The sequence below is a fragment of the Acipenser ruthenus genome, chromosome 8 (genome assembly GCF_902713425.1).
Source record: "Acipenser ruthenus chromosome 8, fAciRut3.2 maternal haplotype, whole genome shotgun sequence".
In the NCBI taxonomy this organism is placed as follows: Eukaryota; Metazoa; Chordata; class Actinopteri; order Acipenseriformes; family Acipenseridae; genus Acipenser; species Acipenser ruthenus.
Window position 1 is genome coordinate 12,708,748 of NC_081196.1, and position 15,394 is coordinate 12,724,141.

Here is a 15,394-nt window from a genome sequence, read left to right on the forward strand (position 1 = left end):
ACATGAATGTTTGTTAATACATCCCAGTTGCATCCCAGGTTGACAGTTCTTGGAAAGTATGTTGCTCATTATGAAATCTCAGGTCCTTTTATCAGAATGCCACAGCTGTTAGCACAGGAAACTCTTAGTTTAAGATTAAAATAGGGCAAAGCCAAGACTTCCCACAGGAAGTTTCCTTAACATGTGATGCAGTGGTACAGAAAATAGTCCAAGGTTGCAAACAAAAAAGATTTCCAGACATTTGGCAGTCATAAACGCCGTAAGGTAACTGGCAAAAGGGGTGGGCGTTTTTGTTTTTACTAAAGGATCTTGCCTTCATTTTTGTCTGTGTTGGAAGTAGGACAGCTCCATTTTTATCAACAGTATAAAGAAAGATGTGTAAATCATTTAATGGAATAAACTCTCAATATTGTTCTTACTAGTTAAACTAAGGATTTTTTTTATTTTATATTGCATTTATTTGATATTTGTTTTTATTTGTAATGGTTAAACTTTTATGTGTATCCATGTAAAACTTAAGAAACAGAGAGTCTAATAGGGGAAAAGATGAAGAATTTTATGTCATTTTAGTCATATTTTGTGATTGAGTTTTATATGACATATCACAACACTACAGGTACTATACAATTATGTCTGATAGTTGTTTAAATGAATGTTTGGCAAAAGCTATTTAGAAAGGAAATGCTTACTTTTTCCGAATTGGACTGTAACCTGATTGGTTACAGGTTTAGGGAGTCACTGCAAATAAAGCCACCATGTAAAAATTCTTATCTGGAGGCTGGTTGGCAGGCTCACTTATCTGACAGGTCTGTGGAGAGCATCCTGCCTGCTTTGTTGCCGTGTGTCTGGGCTGTTCTCCCGCTGACGCCGCTGGCTGTTTTTCTGCAGGACCACCATGACATGCTGCTGGAGATCGAGAGGGACAAGGCCATCACCGACAAGGTCATCCTCATCCAGAAGGTCGTGCGCGGCTTTAAAGACAGGTCAGACCAAGTCAAGGAGACCCTTCTCCATGTTATGCCAAATCTGACGCATTGCTCACCCCTGGGTAGCTTTTTTGTTGTGAGTTAAAATCTATTCCTCGGCGGACAAATTCACTAGCCAAGTTTGAATGTCCAGGAGCTCACTGGGCTGAGTTGGATAAGTAAAAAGGTATAGGGAAAAAAGAAATTACATTTGAAGCTACTTACCTTTTTATGATGCTGTTGTACCTTTCTAGCAGTTCCTTACAAGCATATATTTTCTTAAATATGGTCAAACTAATGCAGTTCCTTTGCACAACCCTGTCTAATTGTTTTGATACCTGTCCCATGTCGTTTGCCACTTCATTTTGAAGCTCCATGTGTGATTGTATTTACTGCTTTTTCCCAGGTCCAATTTCCTCAAGATCAGAAAGTCTGCGATGCTGATACAGAAACACTGGAGGGGCTATAACTGTCGAAAGAACTACAGCGCTGTATGTAACCATTGCCTGAATTCATTTTGACCAGATCCTGTTTGCAAGGCCTATTTAATCCCATATATTCCTGGTTGTTCCACTCTGTATTACCATTTTACTAAAGGTGTCTACCCTTTATTAGTCCAGTACAATACAGATGATCCACACATGCGTAACAGAATGTAGTCCTAGGAAAACTAATAAAGTTGCAAAAATGAAACCTGAAATCTGGTATGAATCTGGTATAATCTGCCTCATTCCTCTTTGCGTTCCTCCTCAGATGCGGATCGGCTTTGCGCGGCTACAGGCACTCTACCGGTCCCGCAAGCTCTACAAGACTTACCACGTGGCGAGGAAGCGGATCATTGAGTTCCAGGCGCAGTGCCGGGGCTGCCTGGTCCGGCGGGCTTTCCGACACCGGCTGTGGGCAGTCATCACCATCCAGGCCTACTCCAGGGGCATGATCTCCCGCAGGCTGTACAAGCGGCTCAAGGGGCAGGTGAGCACTGAAAAGTCAAGGGTGGGGGAAGTAATCCACTCATCCCGCAACTGCCCTGTTCAAATGTTTTACTAAAACAGTCTGAGCTGTCAAGATCTTTGTAAATTGCCCTGAACTGATGTGACTTTTTGGTGGGGTAATACGTCCCATCACATAAATGCAAACCTCATGGAAAAGATTTAGGTAACTGTGGAAAACAGTGTAGCAGTTCAGAGCCGATTTGGAGTCTTATGGCTGGCATTTCAACTTGATAGCTGGTGCAGGACAAGTGAGTCATTAGGGTTTTCATTTTCATACTTTTTGTTACTAAAAACAGGCTAGTAATAATATATTTTTCATTCCCGATGCTGCTGAGTAAATATTACTGGATCTCATAGCGGAATCTAGCTTTCTTTCAAATCAAACCAGTTTCGGTAGTTTAATTTAGGTTTAAACCCACTTGCTTTTCCATATTCTTTATTTCAGTAACAAGGATGTCCGTGGACATTATTCGTCCATCTTCTTCAGTAATCCATCTCAAGGGGGAGATTATTTTGCTATGTATTTTGCTGCTTAGATAGTTAACTCGTGGATAAATAGCCTTGGCCCTGTAATTGTATCCTTCTCCCTTTTTTGTCAGTACCGGCGCCGCCTGGAGGCTGAGAAGATGCGTCTGGCCGAGGAGGAGAAGCTGAGGAACCAGATGAGCGCCAAGAAGGCAAAAGTGGAGGCAGATAAGAAACACCAGGTAAGAGTCTGAACACCAGGGGGAGCAGGTGGGGTGGGGGGGTTAAAGAATATATACAGATCCACCATAGTGTAGAGCAGTGGTGCACAAAGTGTGGGGAGAGTCAGCAAGGGGGGCACGACTATGACTAAAGGGGCAGTTGTGTAAAAAATGTAAAATATATATATATTTAAAGGATAGAACATTTTAAATAAATACATAAATGACGGCTAATTAGTCCAAATTCTTACCTTTCAAATGAGCCGTTGACAATCACTCTTGGACTTGGAATGATGTTTAAAATAGCAAGCGTGTCAGTGAAACTGCAGTGAACAGAGCCAAAGTGGTGGCTTCCATGTATGGGACGACAAGTGTAAAAAAAAAAGCACTCGTATTTTATAACAGCCATTTATTCCCAGATTTAGTGTAATCGCATATTTTTTCCTAGATTTAACCGAAAAAACTCCAGATTTGGCTAAAGACATACATGTTAACAAACCCATTCTTAAACTTTTTGAAATTTGTTCATTTTTTTGGCATTGTAGTATACAGAGGAGGCGGGGAAGTGGAGAGATTGACTCTCGGAGTGTAAGGGCAGCTCTGCAGCATGCAATGCCAAATCAAACGCTTCAATGGGCAGGGGCTCATTTGCTAGCTTCATATTAGCTGAGCAAAATATATATATATATATATTTTTTGGTGAAAACCCAGATTTATTTTTTCAGATTTAATTGCTGAACGAAAATGTTTTTCAGATTTGAATCGCCAAGTGTAAAAAAAAAAAGATTTAAGTTACATGTATTTTTTCACACATCTATTTGTTAGAAATGTTAGCTAAACGTTGACTCGCTAAGTGTGAAAAATATATTTATAGACTGATTTTAAATGTTGAATTTGTGATACGCGTTTTCAGCATTTATAAATTATATCTCAAAGTACAAATTTCAAAACTTAAGAATGTGTTTGTTAACATTTATGTATTTAGCTAAAACTGGACTTTTTATGCAATTTATATTGATTTAAATTTAAAAAAAATGTAATATGTGTCGGGGGGAGGGGGGGCACAACAAAATGTATGCTAAGAAAAGGGGTGGCATATAAAACGTTTGCGCACCACTGGTTTAGATCTTTAAATCGTCCCTGCTATCTTCCAGTACAGATGGAAGCCACCTTGTGAAAGTAACAGTGGGTTTATTGGAAGCACTGTATTGCTAAGTACCCTGTTTCTGTCCCTGTGATGCAGGAGCGCCTAGCCCAGCTGGCCCGTGAGGATGCAGAGAGGGAGAAGAAGGAGCGGGAGGAGGCTCGGCGGAAGAAGAATCTCCTGGAGCAGATGGAAAAGGCGCGGCAGGAACCCGTAAACGACTCTGACATGGTCGACAAAATGTTTGGCTTTCTCGGTACCACTAACTCCTTCCCCGGCCAGGAGGGACAAGCACCGTCTGGGTTTGAGGTAAGCATGCCGAGTCATCGATCAAAATGTTTTAATATTTGAATAAAGCCAGGTAGCCATTAGTTGAAACTGTCAGTCCTGAATGGAAAAACGTTGGAAGGATGCTGTTTAGTCAGCCGGAAAAAGTGCTACTATATGTAGGAACAGACAGATGTTAAAGTTGTCATACATTTACCCTACACATATTGGGGTTTCTCTAGCTTGGTGATGAGTTTAGAAGCTGTATGCTTTGATATTATGGCCTGGTATCTTATGAAGCTAAAGGATTAAGTTGTAGCCAATAAAGCTCCGGGTAACAGCTTCCCACTGCCACTTGCCCTGTGTGCCAGGATCTGGAGCATGCTCAGAAGGAGATGGAGGAGGAGGACCTTGATGATTCCTTGCCGCTGCCTGAGGAGGAAGAGGAGGACCTCTCCGAGTATAAGTTTGCCAAGTTCGCGGCCACCTATTTCCAGGGCACCACGACGCACACATACGTCCGGCGCCCGCTGAAGCAGCCTCTGCTCTACCACGAGGACGAAGGAGATCAACTGGTGAGTCATCATGTTCATAGGCAGCTTTAAACAAACTTCACCTTAAAACAAAAATGACCTGTTTTAATTCCCTTACACATTTACTATTGTAAAGGCGTAGCAAAGTTGCAGCTGCTACCTCGTTTACCTTTCCGGGTCAATACGTTCCTGTAACGGAGTCTTGCCTTTTTCCAGGCTGACTGACTTTCCGACCCAGGAAATGAACTGTCATGCCAACCCGTCCAAAGCCTTTCCCTTTCGCTACTTAGCGCCCTCACAGGTCGGGAGGGAAATTTACAACCAGAACTCATTATGTTTCCGTCACAGGGTTCTATGCATTTCTCATACTTTAGCATAGTTTAGTATTGTTTTTACCATATCTATAAGTTATTTACTGTGGTCATTGGCTGTCTACTGTGCTAAAAGTGTTTTTATTACTCAGTCAGCTGCCAGAAAGAGTTTATGATACTGTGTAATGGGATAAAAAGCACTTTTAACTGTGGACCCTTTTAGACAGTGGCTAATATGTTCGCTTAGTGACCAGTTACACCACTGTCCTGTTTTATTTGACACTGCAGTCCTGTTTCCACATTTCCTAACCTGTACGATTTGAAAGAAGATTTCTTCAAACCCTTTGTTTTGGTTCCAGATCTCTCATACTATTTGGATCCAGTACATCTGAAACCTTGCAGGCAAACACAGAAAAACCAGACAATAGTTCCCGAGGTGTAGTGAGATCATAATCCTAGGTGGTAAAGTTATTTAACACTGTGAGCCAGGGATGTCTTGGTCGTTAACATTCTGCAGAACCTATTTTGGAGGCAACACTTGCTAATCAAGCATGCTCTCCTTGTCCATAGGCAGCCCTGGCTGTGTGGATCACGATTTTGCGCTTCATGGGTGATCTCCCTGAACCCAAGTACCACACAGCCATGAGCGATGGCAGTGAGAAGATCCCAGTCATGACCAAGATCTACGAGACCCTGGGAAAGAGGACCTACAAGCGGGAACTCCAGGCCCTGCAGGTGGAGGGAGAGGTAAGCAGCATTGGCTGAGTACGGATAAACTGTAATCCCAACATTTAAAAGTGTAGGACTGTGTACAGGACAGCAATCTTGTTATTCTGTCTGTAGTTTTGTTGCTTGATGTTAACTTCAGAAGGACTGTTGATAATGACACAAGTGTTGATTCTCCTCAATATGATTCCAGAATGCTCACATTGACAGCCACAAGAAGAACAGCGTGCGGCACAAACTTGTATCCCTCACTCTCAAGAAGAAATCAAAGTTAACTGAGGAGGTGAATATATCAACTGCCTTTTGGATGCTATAGGCAGGTGCCATCAGCCCAAGCACTAGCATGTGAATTGAAGCCATCAGTGCATGTTTTCTGGTGTTATCTCAAGTTATCGAGTGTCTTGTTTGTACCTAGGTTGCAAAAAGACTGAATGATGGCGAGCAGACCCTGCAAGGCAACAGCATGCTTGAGGACAGGCCCACCTCCAACCTGGAGAAGCTGCATTTCATCATCGGCAATGGCATCCTCAGGCCTGCCTTGAGGTTCGTCCCACAGTAATCCAGTTTACTCAGGGAACACTATGCTAATCCATTACTCATATCTGAAAGCCAAAACAGAGTTGGGTGGGGCTCCCGAGTGGCGCATCCAGTAAAAGCACTCACTAGAGTGCAGGATGCGCTCTATAGCCTGGATGTCGCCGGTTCGAGTCCAGGCTATTCCACAGCCGACCATGGACGGGAGCTCCAAGAGGGCGGTGCTCAATTGGCCGAGCGTCGTCCGGGGGGAGGGAGGGTTAGGTCGGCCAGGGTGTCCTCGGCTAACCGCGCACCAGCGACCCCTGTAGTCTGGCCGGGCGCCTGCGGGCTTGCCTGTAAGCTGCCCAGAGCTGCGTTGTCCTCCGACACTGTAGCTCTGAGGCGGCTGCACGGTGAGTATGCAGAGTGTAAAGAAGCGGGCGGCTGACGGCACACGCTTCGGAGGACAGCGTGTGTTCATCTTCGCCCCTCCCGAGTCAGCGCAGGGGTGGTAGCGGTAAGCGGAGCCTAAAAATAATTGGGCATTTCAAATTGGGAAGAAAATAATAAAAACTGATTGGCAACGACTAAATTTTTTTTTAAAAAAAAAGAAAAAAAAAAAAAACAGAGTTGGGTTGTGTCAGTCAGTTCTATCTAAATGACCTTAAAGAGTAAGTAGCAGGGTTCCAAAAAATATAGCGTTACACGTCCCGACGTGTTGTTTAAATAACGTGCCTGTAATTTTTCTTTTCCTTGCTAACATCCTGACAACTTTATAACTTTAAAAGTGCTTTTCATTATGGCCGCCCTAGTGCACTGCTAGTGTTAGGATTATTGCCCACATTGTCAAACAGGTAACACAGAAATAACAATCCATGATGTGGTACAGAACAGAAAAGCCAGAGCACTTGTGTTTTATTTTTTTTTAAATCACTCTTCCTGCAGTGATATAGAGGACAGATCTCAAAACCCAGATATGTTTTCATTTCGATATACGATATAGTGGCTGTTTAAGACAGACAACTGCTGACTTAAGGTGTCAACAAATAATTGTTCTGAGGTTTATCGATTGGTAAGTGACAGCTTATTTCAGGTGACTGTTAATAATACAGGTTTTACTGCAATTATTTATTTCTCTTAGGGACGAGATCTACTGTCAGATCTCAAAGCAGCTGACCCAGAATCCATCGAAAAGCAGCCATGCTCGAGGCTGGATCCTCGTATCTCTCTGTGTTGGCTGCTTCGCTCCCTCAGAGAAGTTTGTTAAGGTAAAAACCAAGGGGCTCTTTCAGGAAGCCACAGTTCAGTCTAATACAGGGTCGCTTCACAATATATATCTGTTCATGATAGGGCAGCTTAACCTGCAGTGTTGTGTTGTAATACAGCCCCCATGCCAGCAATGCTGTTTGTTCTGTTGCAGTATTTAAGAAACTTCATCATCGGTGGCCCCCCAGGCTATGCCCCATATTGTGAGGAGAGGCTGAGGAGGACGTTTGTCAATGGCACACGGACACAACCCCCCAGCTGGCTGGAACTGCAGGTATTGATTTATTCATTTAATTTCTTATTTATGAACAGATAGGGAAGGACTTATTTACAATGATTTAAAGAGTGCTTATTGTATTTGAAAAAAGGCGTACACATTTAATCAGAGAGACAACAAAAATAAAACCAGTAAATAAGCCAGGAAAGCCCTGTTTAACTGGTAAGATTCAGTGTCAGGATCCAGGAGCATGGTTTCTGGTTTCGAAAACATGATGCCAGCTTTCTTTCTTTTTCTTTGTGGTTTATATAACTAGTGCAGCTGCTAAAAGCCTGTGAATGCTACATGTCTATACAATTTGACTTTGTCTTGCAAAAGATCAGTAAAAAAAAAAAGTTAATGTGAGATATCTGCATAGACCGAAAGGAAGTGGAACTAGCAAAGTAGCATTATTATTTAAAAAAAACAAAGAAGATGTCGGAATTCAGACTAAGATTGTATAAATAAAGTAAAGCAAATCCCTTAATATAAAGATTTCTGTCCTTGCAGGCCACGAAGTCAAAGAAGCCCATCATGCTGCCCGTGACGTTCATGGACGGCACGACTAAGACTTTGCTGACAGACTCAGCGACGACAGCAAAGGAGCTCTGCAACTCCCTGGCAGACAAGATCAGCCTCAAAGACAGATTCGGCTTCTCCCTCTACATTGCCTTATTTGACAAGGTAGCCGTCCAGTACATAAAATCCATCAGTACTGTGGAATTGGTTCTATGCTTTCGGGACTATGCTGACAGTTTTGTTTATGTGGGAAAATATTATAGAGTTTGGGAATTTTGACCATAAGTCTGCTTTAGATTGCTATCAAAAAATAGAATATATCAGAATATAAAAGACCTTACAAGGTCTTACAAACAAATAGACGGCAGACAAATCACATTGTTCCATTAACATTTTACACCAAAGCTCAAGGCTTTAGTTCTCTGAATATGCATGACCCCCACGCGGTGCCTGCCTCTCCCCACCCTCCAGGTGTCCTCCCTGGGAAGCGGGAATGACCACGTGATGGATGCTGTGTCTCAGTGTGAGCAGTACGCCAAAGAGCAGGGCGCGCAGGAGCGCAACGCCCCCTGGAGGCTGTTCTTCCGCAAGGAGATCTTCACGCCCTGGCACAACCCCAGTGAGGATAACGTGGCCAACAACCTCATCTACCAGCAGATCGTCAGGGGGGTCAAGTTTGGGGAGTACCGCTGTGATAAGGTGAGGGCTCCCATCCAGGGTGTGTGGACAGAAAGTGTGAGGGGGAGGAAGTTTGCTTACAATTTGGTTTTGACGTGCAGTAGGCTTTACAAATCCCTTTTATATTAAATTCCTTTATTGTAGAAATTTAACTGGTATGGAATTTTAGTAATATCTGTATGACTTAAGGCTGCCGAATTCTACTACAAAGTAATGCACTATGATACGTACTTCCCCTTAAGTTTACCACTGTATTTTTGCAGTTTTCCCATGCTTTACCTACTATTATACTATGCATTTATCATATAGTAGTTTACCATGATTTGCCAGGTATCCTATTATTACTTTTATAACCTCTTCAATGTTTTAGAAAGGTTTACAGATATGAAAGAGTGCTGCTTAACATAATGGCAGCTAGGTATCTGGTGTTCACTTTTCATTTCACTGCTGCATATGTTAAATATGCATGTCATATATGTTTTAGCGTTTATGCAGTAGGATGTGTAGATTGTAAGGCAATTTATTCAATATGTATGCATGACTCCCTGCTTTGTATAATATGATGCAGTGGTGAATGTGCTATTGGGTTTGAAGGACCTGGGCTGTATTCTCTGTACTTTGTCCCTGTTGCTCAGGAAGAAGACCTTGCTGAGCTGGCCTCCCAGCAATACTACGTAGACTATGGCTCTGAGGTGCTTCTGGAGCGCTTGCTGAGTTTAATCCCTTCTTACATCCCGGACAGAGAGATCAGCTCGTTGAAAACTGTGGAGAAGTGGGCTCAGTTCATCATGGCAGCTCACAAAAAGGTGGGCAAAAGCATAACAGCAAGAGATGAAAATGTTGTTCCTCAAAACACATGATAGAAAACATGAAATTAATGTGGCTTTCATCACAGCGGATTATCCCTGTGTTGAAGAGCCTGAGATTACAGTATATATATTTTTTTTTTTATCGCTGCAGGGAGTTTACACCCAGAAGAGGATGGACCCCCAGAAAGTGAAAGAGGAAGTGGTGGATTTTGCTCGATTCAAGTGGCCTTTGCTTTTTTCTCGGTTTTATGAAGCCTTTAAGTTTTCAGGTACTTATTTTGTCTTTATTTAGACATGCCTCCCACCTGGATACCCCTAATCAGATGCACCATGTAGTTTACAAGGGGGTCCAATGGGCACAGACAAGAAGACACCCATACAGTACAATTCCTCAGATCTTTATAATCACACAACAGTGAACGCAACAACCAAATAGATCAAATAATATGCAGTTACGTGGTCATTCATCTATTGATGTAAAAGCTGCCAACTTCTTGTCATACTGTATATCTGTATTAATTATGAAAGCACAAGGGATTTTAAACTACATAACAGGCAGTTCAGCATGGAAGACAGGACCTCATGTTTGAAGCAATCATTTAATAACCAGTATAGAGCATACTTAATCAGACATTACAGTACCTGTAGAACATTTACATACATTCAAATGTCACTAACAGCCATAACAGAGAAATAAGAACAAAGATTAACTAACAGTTACTATAAAGACTGCTATAATCTTCCGCATTAATATTTATGCAATCCAAAATCACTTTGCATTGTATACATGTACATTGTTGTTTTAAGGCTCCTAATGAATTACAATAACGGTTTAAACGTTAGGTGTGAAAAAGCTAAGATAATCACTCCTCTAACTGTGTTGCTTCTGCCCCGGTCTGTCTTTAGGACCCAGTCTGCCTAAGAACGATGTCATTGTAGCTGTGAACTGGACTGGAGTTTATTTCGTCGATGAGCAAGAACAAGTTCTTCTGGAGCTTTCCTTCCCAGAAATCACTGCTGTCTCCAGTAGCAGGTACACAATCATTATTATAATACAGTTGTTTAATTTACCTAATCGGATTCCGATTCTGCTGTTTTTCTCTCCCTCCTGCAGATACTTAGATGCAAGCTTAGCAACAACAAAGCAAATAAGTCTAAATACACCATACGCTTTTTTAGTTCGTAATAGCATTCTTACCCTCCACATTAGTTATTAACAGCTGGATAATTGACTGCAGTGATATTTAACCCTTTGCATGCTATACAAAACATGTATTTACTTTCCTGCATTAACTATACTGTTAACTCCTCCAAGGGCAGAATACAAAATGCAGGCATAGTTTTGTGTTAACTCCAGTCTTGCCTCTGTAACAGGGCTGAGACTGGGCACGAACCGGCGACCCCTCACACCACAAGCAGGTGTCTTAACCACAATGCAAAAGAGACAAGCTTATCTGCATTCGTGGTTTTAGAGCTTTTAACCTCATCTCACTGACAGCAGACAGACTCAACGGCAGTGTGTCACACAACACTGCCCGCTACGCCTCCAAAAATTTGCTTAGGAAACCTCGATTTACATTTCTTAGTTGTTTGTTTCTAGTTCTGTAAAAGATACTTGTTAAAAATACAGCTCTTTGTTTCTTAGATAACAAGTTATAAATGTATTGTGGGAATACCTGATGTTATCAGTTGTTGCTCAGTAAGAGGTGAACGCGAGTTCACTTGTTAATTAAGACCTTTTAATCACAGAGGAGGCAAGTTGCAGGGGCAGAGTTTCACGCTGGCCACCATTAAAGGGGATGAATACACCTTCACCTCCAACAACGCAGATGACATCCGGGACCTCGTCGTCACCTTCCTCGAGGGGCTGAGGAGCAGGTCGAAGTTTGTGGTCGCTCTGCAAGACAATCCAAACCCTGGTGAATGTCTGCACTACGTTGTGTTCATTAGAAAGTAGATTAGGCAGTTCAAATGAGAAGACAGGGTCAACTTATTTATAATAGGATACCACCTTACAGCATTTCTTCAATTGCTATGTGGTTGCATAGTAAATAAACAGCTACATTTGTAAATACTGTGTAATTTCAAAAGAGGTTAGGAACTAAACATGTATGTAATTGCCGTGTGATTATATATACAATGGGCAGCAGAGAGTTACAAGGTTATGATTGCATTGAAGGGTTCTGGTGACATCATAAATTGAGTGAAGCTTGAGTGGTTTATGATAAATTCACCAGATTCCCGAGATGCAATTATAACCTAAAATAATTCACTTCAGTCCCATTTGTTTCAGCTTATAATATATGGATTCCATGACTTTCAAGGTCTATATAGAATGCAGGTTTGTTTGTTTTGTTTTAGTTTTCTTGGTCTCTGATGAATGATTCTCTGGCTTCCAGTGTGGGAATTTTGAAAACGGGCTGCCATTTTCAGTGTTTGGAATGTTTTTTTTTAAAAATAAAAACAACAGCAGTTTAAAAGAAATACAGAGAGTTGGGAAAGTCATAAATAGGTGATGTGTCATTATCACATCGCTTAATTATGACTTATTTCGTATGGGCTGAGATGCAATTCTAGTACTTATCCATATATTATACTGTAGTGTAATTAACCAAAAATATTACTATTAATAATACTTTTTTGTTAGCTGGAGACGAGTCTTCGTTCCTGAGTTTTGCGAAGGGAGACCTCATAATGCTGGACCAGGATTGCGGGGAGCAGGTGATGAATTCAGGCTGGGCTCATGGCATCAATGACAGGACCAAACAGAAGGGGGACTTCCCTGCAGACTGTGTCTACGTGCTGCCTACAGCCACCAAACCCCCTCTGGAGATTGTGGTGAGTGCCGGTTACCGAGCTTCTGCTGATTCTCCTACAAAGGGTAGTCTTCTAACCATGTCCTCAAGTCAAAACAGGCATTTAAATCACTGGGTGTGTATTATTGTGTCCCCAGGCCTTGGTGACGATGACCCCTGACCAGAGGCAAGACGCTATCAGGACCTCCCAGCTGACACTGGTGGAGAGCAATGAGAAAGTGAAGCCATACACTCTGGAAGAGTTCTCCTACGATTACTTCAGGTGAGCATATTTGTTGTCTCACTGTTAACTGCAAAGGACAGGCCTTGCAGCTTGGCACAGGGAGTGATTCGTAATTCAAACCCACATATTTGTTCTCTGGAATTACGTGTCACTCTGATTCTTGACACTTTTGTTAAGAGATAAGTGTGTGAAAAGTAACTTCTCAGTCTAGCAGACACATTTTTCAACAGTAATAACGAAGGCTGCAAAAAGCGTACCTCATATTAGCACTACAGCTATAGCCAAATATTTCACATCACCCTACAGAATTAACCAATTTTGTCTCAATCCTGAAATTGTATGTGATGCAAAACCTTTGGCCATAACTGTACATGTCATAATGTTTCATTTTCCAGACTTTATTTCAATTTTAATCTTAGGAAGCCTGTTTATCCTACCACCACACCGTGTTCTGTGCAGCAGGTATTAGGGCCCCATCTGGACCTCAAGCTCACTTTGTTGCACATAGGACCTCAAGCCTGTCACACAGGAAGTGAATAAATAAACTCACCCTTGTTAAAGTGAAAATAAAGTCCTGAACACTGAATACAGCAAAATAATAAAGAGAGAAAATATACTGTGCCATTGAGAGATACGAGAGATGCAGTGAAAGAAGTCAATCTTTTTGTTTGTTTCCAGGCCGCCTCCCAAACACACGCTGAGCCGCGTGATGATCACAAAGAGCCGGGGGAAGGACAAGTTGTGGTGCTGCACCCGGGAGCCTATCAAACAGCCCCTGCTCAAGAAAGTGTTGAGTCATGAGGATCTGTCTCAGGAGGCCTGCTTGGCGTTCATTGATATCCTTTCACTGGCAAAACCTGCACGGTAAAGTTTGGTAAAGCTAAGATAAAAAGATTCTACAAGTAAACACTACATGTACTATACTGTGCAACAACTCTTCACTAATTTGCTTCCCTCAATTTTTTTCTATGTAAATTAGAGAGGAAAGCAAAGAGGAAGCACGGTCCTGTGCTTAACTCCATGCTCTCTCGGGTCGCAGCCATACTGTATTAATCAGAATATATCAGAATCATTGTTATGGTGTTCAGCTGTAGTACTTCTGTGTGTTTCCTTGACTGCTGATTCCCACCCATGATGAAGTATATGGGTGACTATCCATCCAAACGCACACGTTCCGTGAACGAGCTGACAGACCAAATATTTGAAGTTGCCTTGAAATCAGAGCCTCTCAAAGACGAGATCTTCTGCCAGATACTCAAGCAGCTCACTGAAAACCATGTCAAGTAAGTACGCGGGCTTCACACATGGGGTTCGTTACAGGTGGCTCCTCTGTCTCATCCAAGGAAATTGGGATTTTTTTTTTTGATGAACAGCCATTTAGATCTGTAGTTTTTTTTTTTATATATAAAACCATTATGCAGTTAGTGTTGACCTTCACCATGAAACATTTGCTTATCTGACGATAATGAAAAATGACTCTACAATACTATCAAAGGAATTGTATAGCATTCTCAACTAGGGGTTGATTTCATCCATTTTTACCCCGCCGGGATAAGCCACTGGATTTTTTAGAGCATTTTACAGTTCTGGAGAATTTTATTAACCACATTTTTATAGTTATCCTGTGACTAGCATCAAAATAAGGAGTTGATGTAATCCAATGGGGTGTCCGTATAGTATATTGCATGTTTACACCAACACCTTAAGGCAGTGGTTCCCAGACTTTTGAAGCTTGTGCCACCTTATTCAACACCGAAATATTGTGTGACACACTGATGACTGACCGGTAGAATTTTATGAAACAATAAAAAACATAAAATGTAAGATAGTGTGAAAGTATGAAAATGTACGTTTATTTGAATTAATTTAGTTAATGAAGTCCAATCAACATTTCTTCCTCTTCAATACTGAAGTGTTCCAGAGGTTGTTGGCAGAAAAGGTTTCTTATCCATTCATACTTATCCAAGTCAAGGTCTGGAAAATATAGTCCAAAGTTTTGTTGAACGGCTTCCTGCACTTACTGAAGGTTGAACTGATGATCTTCAATAGCCTGCTGAAGGTTAAACTGATGATGTTCAATAGCCTGCTGCAGGTTCAACTGATGATCTTCAGTAGCCTGCTGAAGGTTGAACTGATGATCTTCAATAGCCTGCTGCAGGTTCAACTGGTGATCTTCAATAGCCTGCTGCAGGTTGAACTGATGATCTTCAATAGCCTGCTGCAGGTTGAACTGATGATCTTCAGTAGCCTACTGAAGGTTAAACTGATGATCTTCAATAGCCTGCTGCAGGTTGAACTGATGATCTTCAATAGCCTGCTGCAGGTTGAACTGATGATCTTCAGTAGCCTGCTGAAGGTTGAACTGATGATCTTCAGTAGCCTGCTGAAGGTTAAACTGATGATCTTCAATAGCCTGCTGCAGGTTCAACTGATGATCTTCAATAGCCTGCTGCAGGTTGAACTGATGATCTTCAGTAGCCTGCTGAAGGTTAAACTGATGATCTTCAATAGCCTGCTGCATGTTGAACTGATGATCTTCAATAGCCTGCTGAAGGTTAAACTGATGATCTTCAATAGCCTGCTGAAGGTTGAACTGATGATCTTCAATAGCCTGCTGCAGGTTGAACTGATGATCTTCAATAGCCTGCTGCAGGTTGAACTGATGATCTTCAGTAGCCTGCTGAAGG

The 15,394-nt window shown here is 41.9% G+C and overlaps 1 protein-coding gene across 8 annotated transcripts in view; it reads left to right on the plus strand.

Moving 5' to 3' along the window:
* The window catches only part of LOC117406277 (unconventional myosin-VIIa), a 64,851-nt gene that overhangs the window by 39,845 nt on the left and 9,612 nt on the right, over positions 1–15,394 (plus strand). For all 8 annotated transcript variants that reach the window (XM_059028528.1, XM_059028532.1, XM_059028529.1 and 5 more), the window contains 21 exons: positions 889–983; positions 1,372–1,456; positions 1,719–1,937; positions 2,557–2,664; positions 3,887–4,096; positions 4,426–4,629; positions 5,469–5,645; positions 5,818–5,907; positions 6,040–6,167; positions 7,282–7,408; positions 7,561–7,680; positions 8,173–8,346; positions 8,653–8,880; positions 9,495–9,665; positions 9,820–9,937; positions 10,575–10,701; positions 11,418–11,587; positions 12,316–12,506; positions 12,622–12,746; positions 13,386–13,543; positions 13,837–13,990. In XM_059028528.1, the coding sequence (XP_058884511.1) occupies positions 889–983; positions 1,372–1,456; positions 1,719–1,937; positions 2,557–2,664; positions 3,887–4,096; positions 4,426–4,629; positions 5,469–5,645; positions 5,818–5,907; positions 6,040–6,167; positions 7,282–7,408; positions 7,561–7,680; positions 8,173–8,346; positions 8,653–8,880; positions 9,495–9,665; positions 9,820–9,937; positions 10,575–10,701; positions 11,418–11,587; positions 12,316–12,506; positions 12,622–12,746; positions 13,386–13,543; positions 13,837–13,990 (3,179 nt within the window). The remainder of the gene's footprint in view (positions 1–888; positions 984–1,371; positions 1,457–1,718; positions 1,938–2,556; positions 2,665–3,886; positions 4,097–4,425; positions 4,630–5,468; positions 5,646–5,817; positions 5,908–6,039; positions 6,168–7,281; positions 7,409–7,560; positions 7,681–8,172; positions 8,347–8,652; positions 8,881–9,494; positions 9,666–9,819; positions 9,938–10,574; positions 10,702–11,417; positions 11,588–12,315; positions 12,507–12,621; positions 12,747–13,385; positions 13,544–13,836; positions 13,991–15,394) is intronic.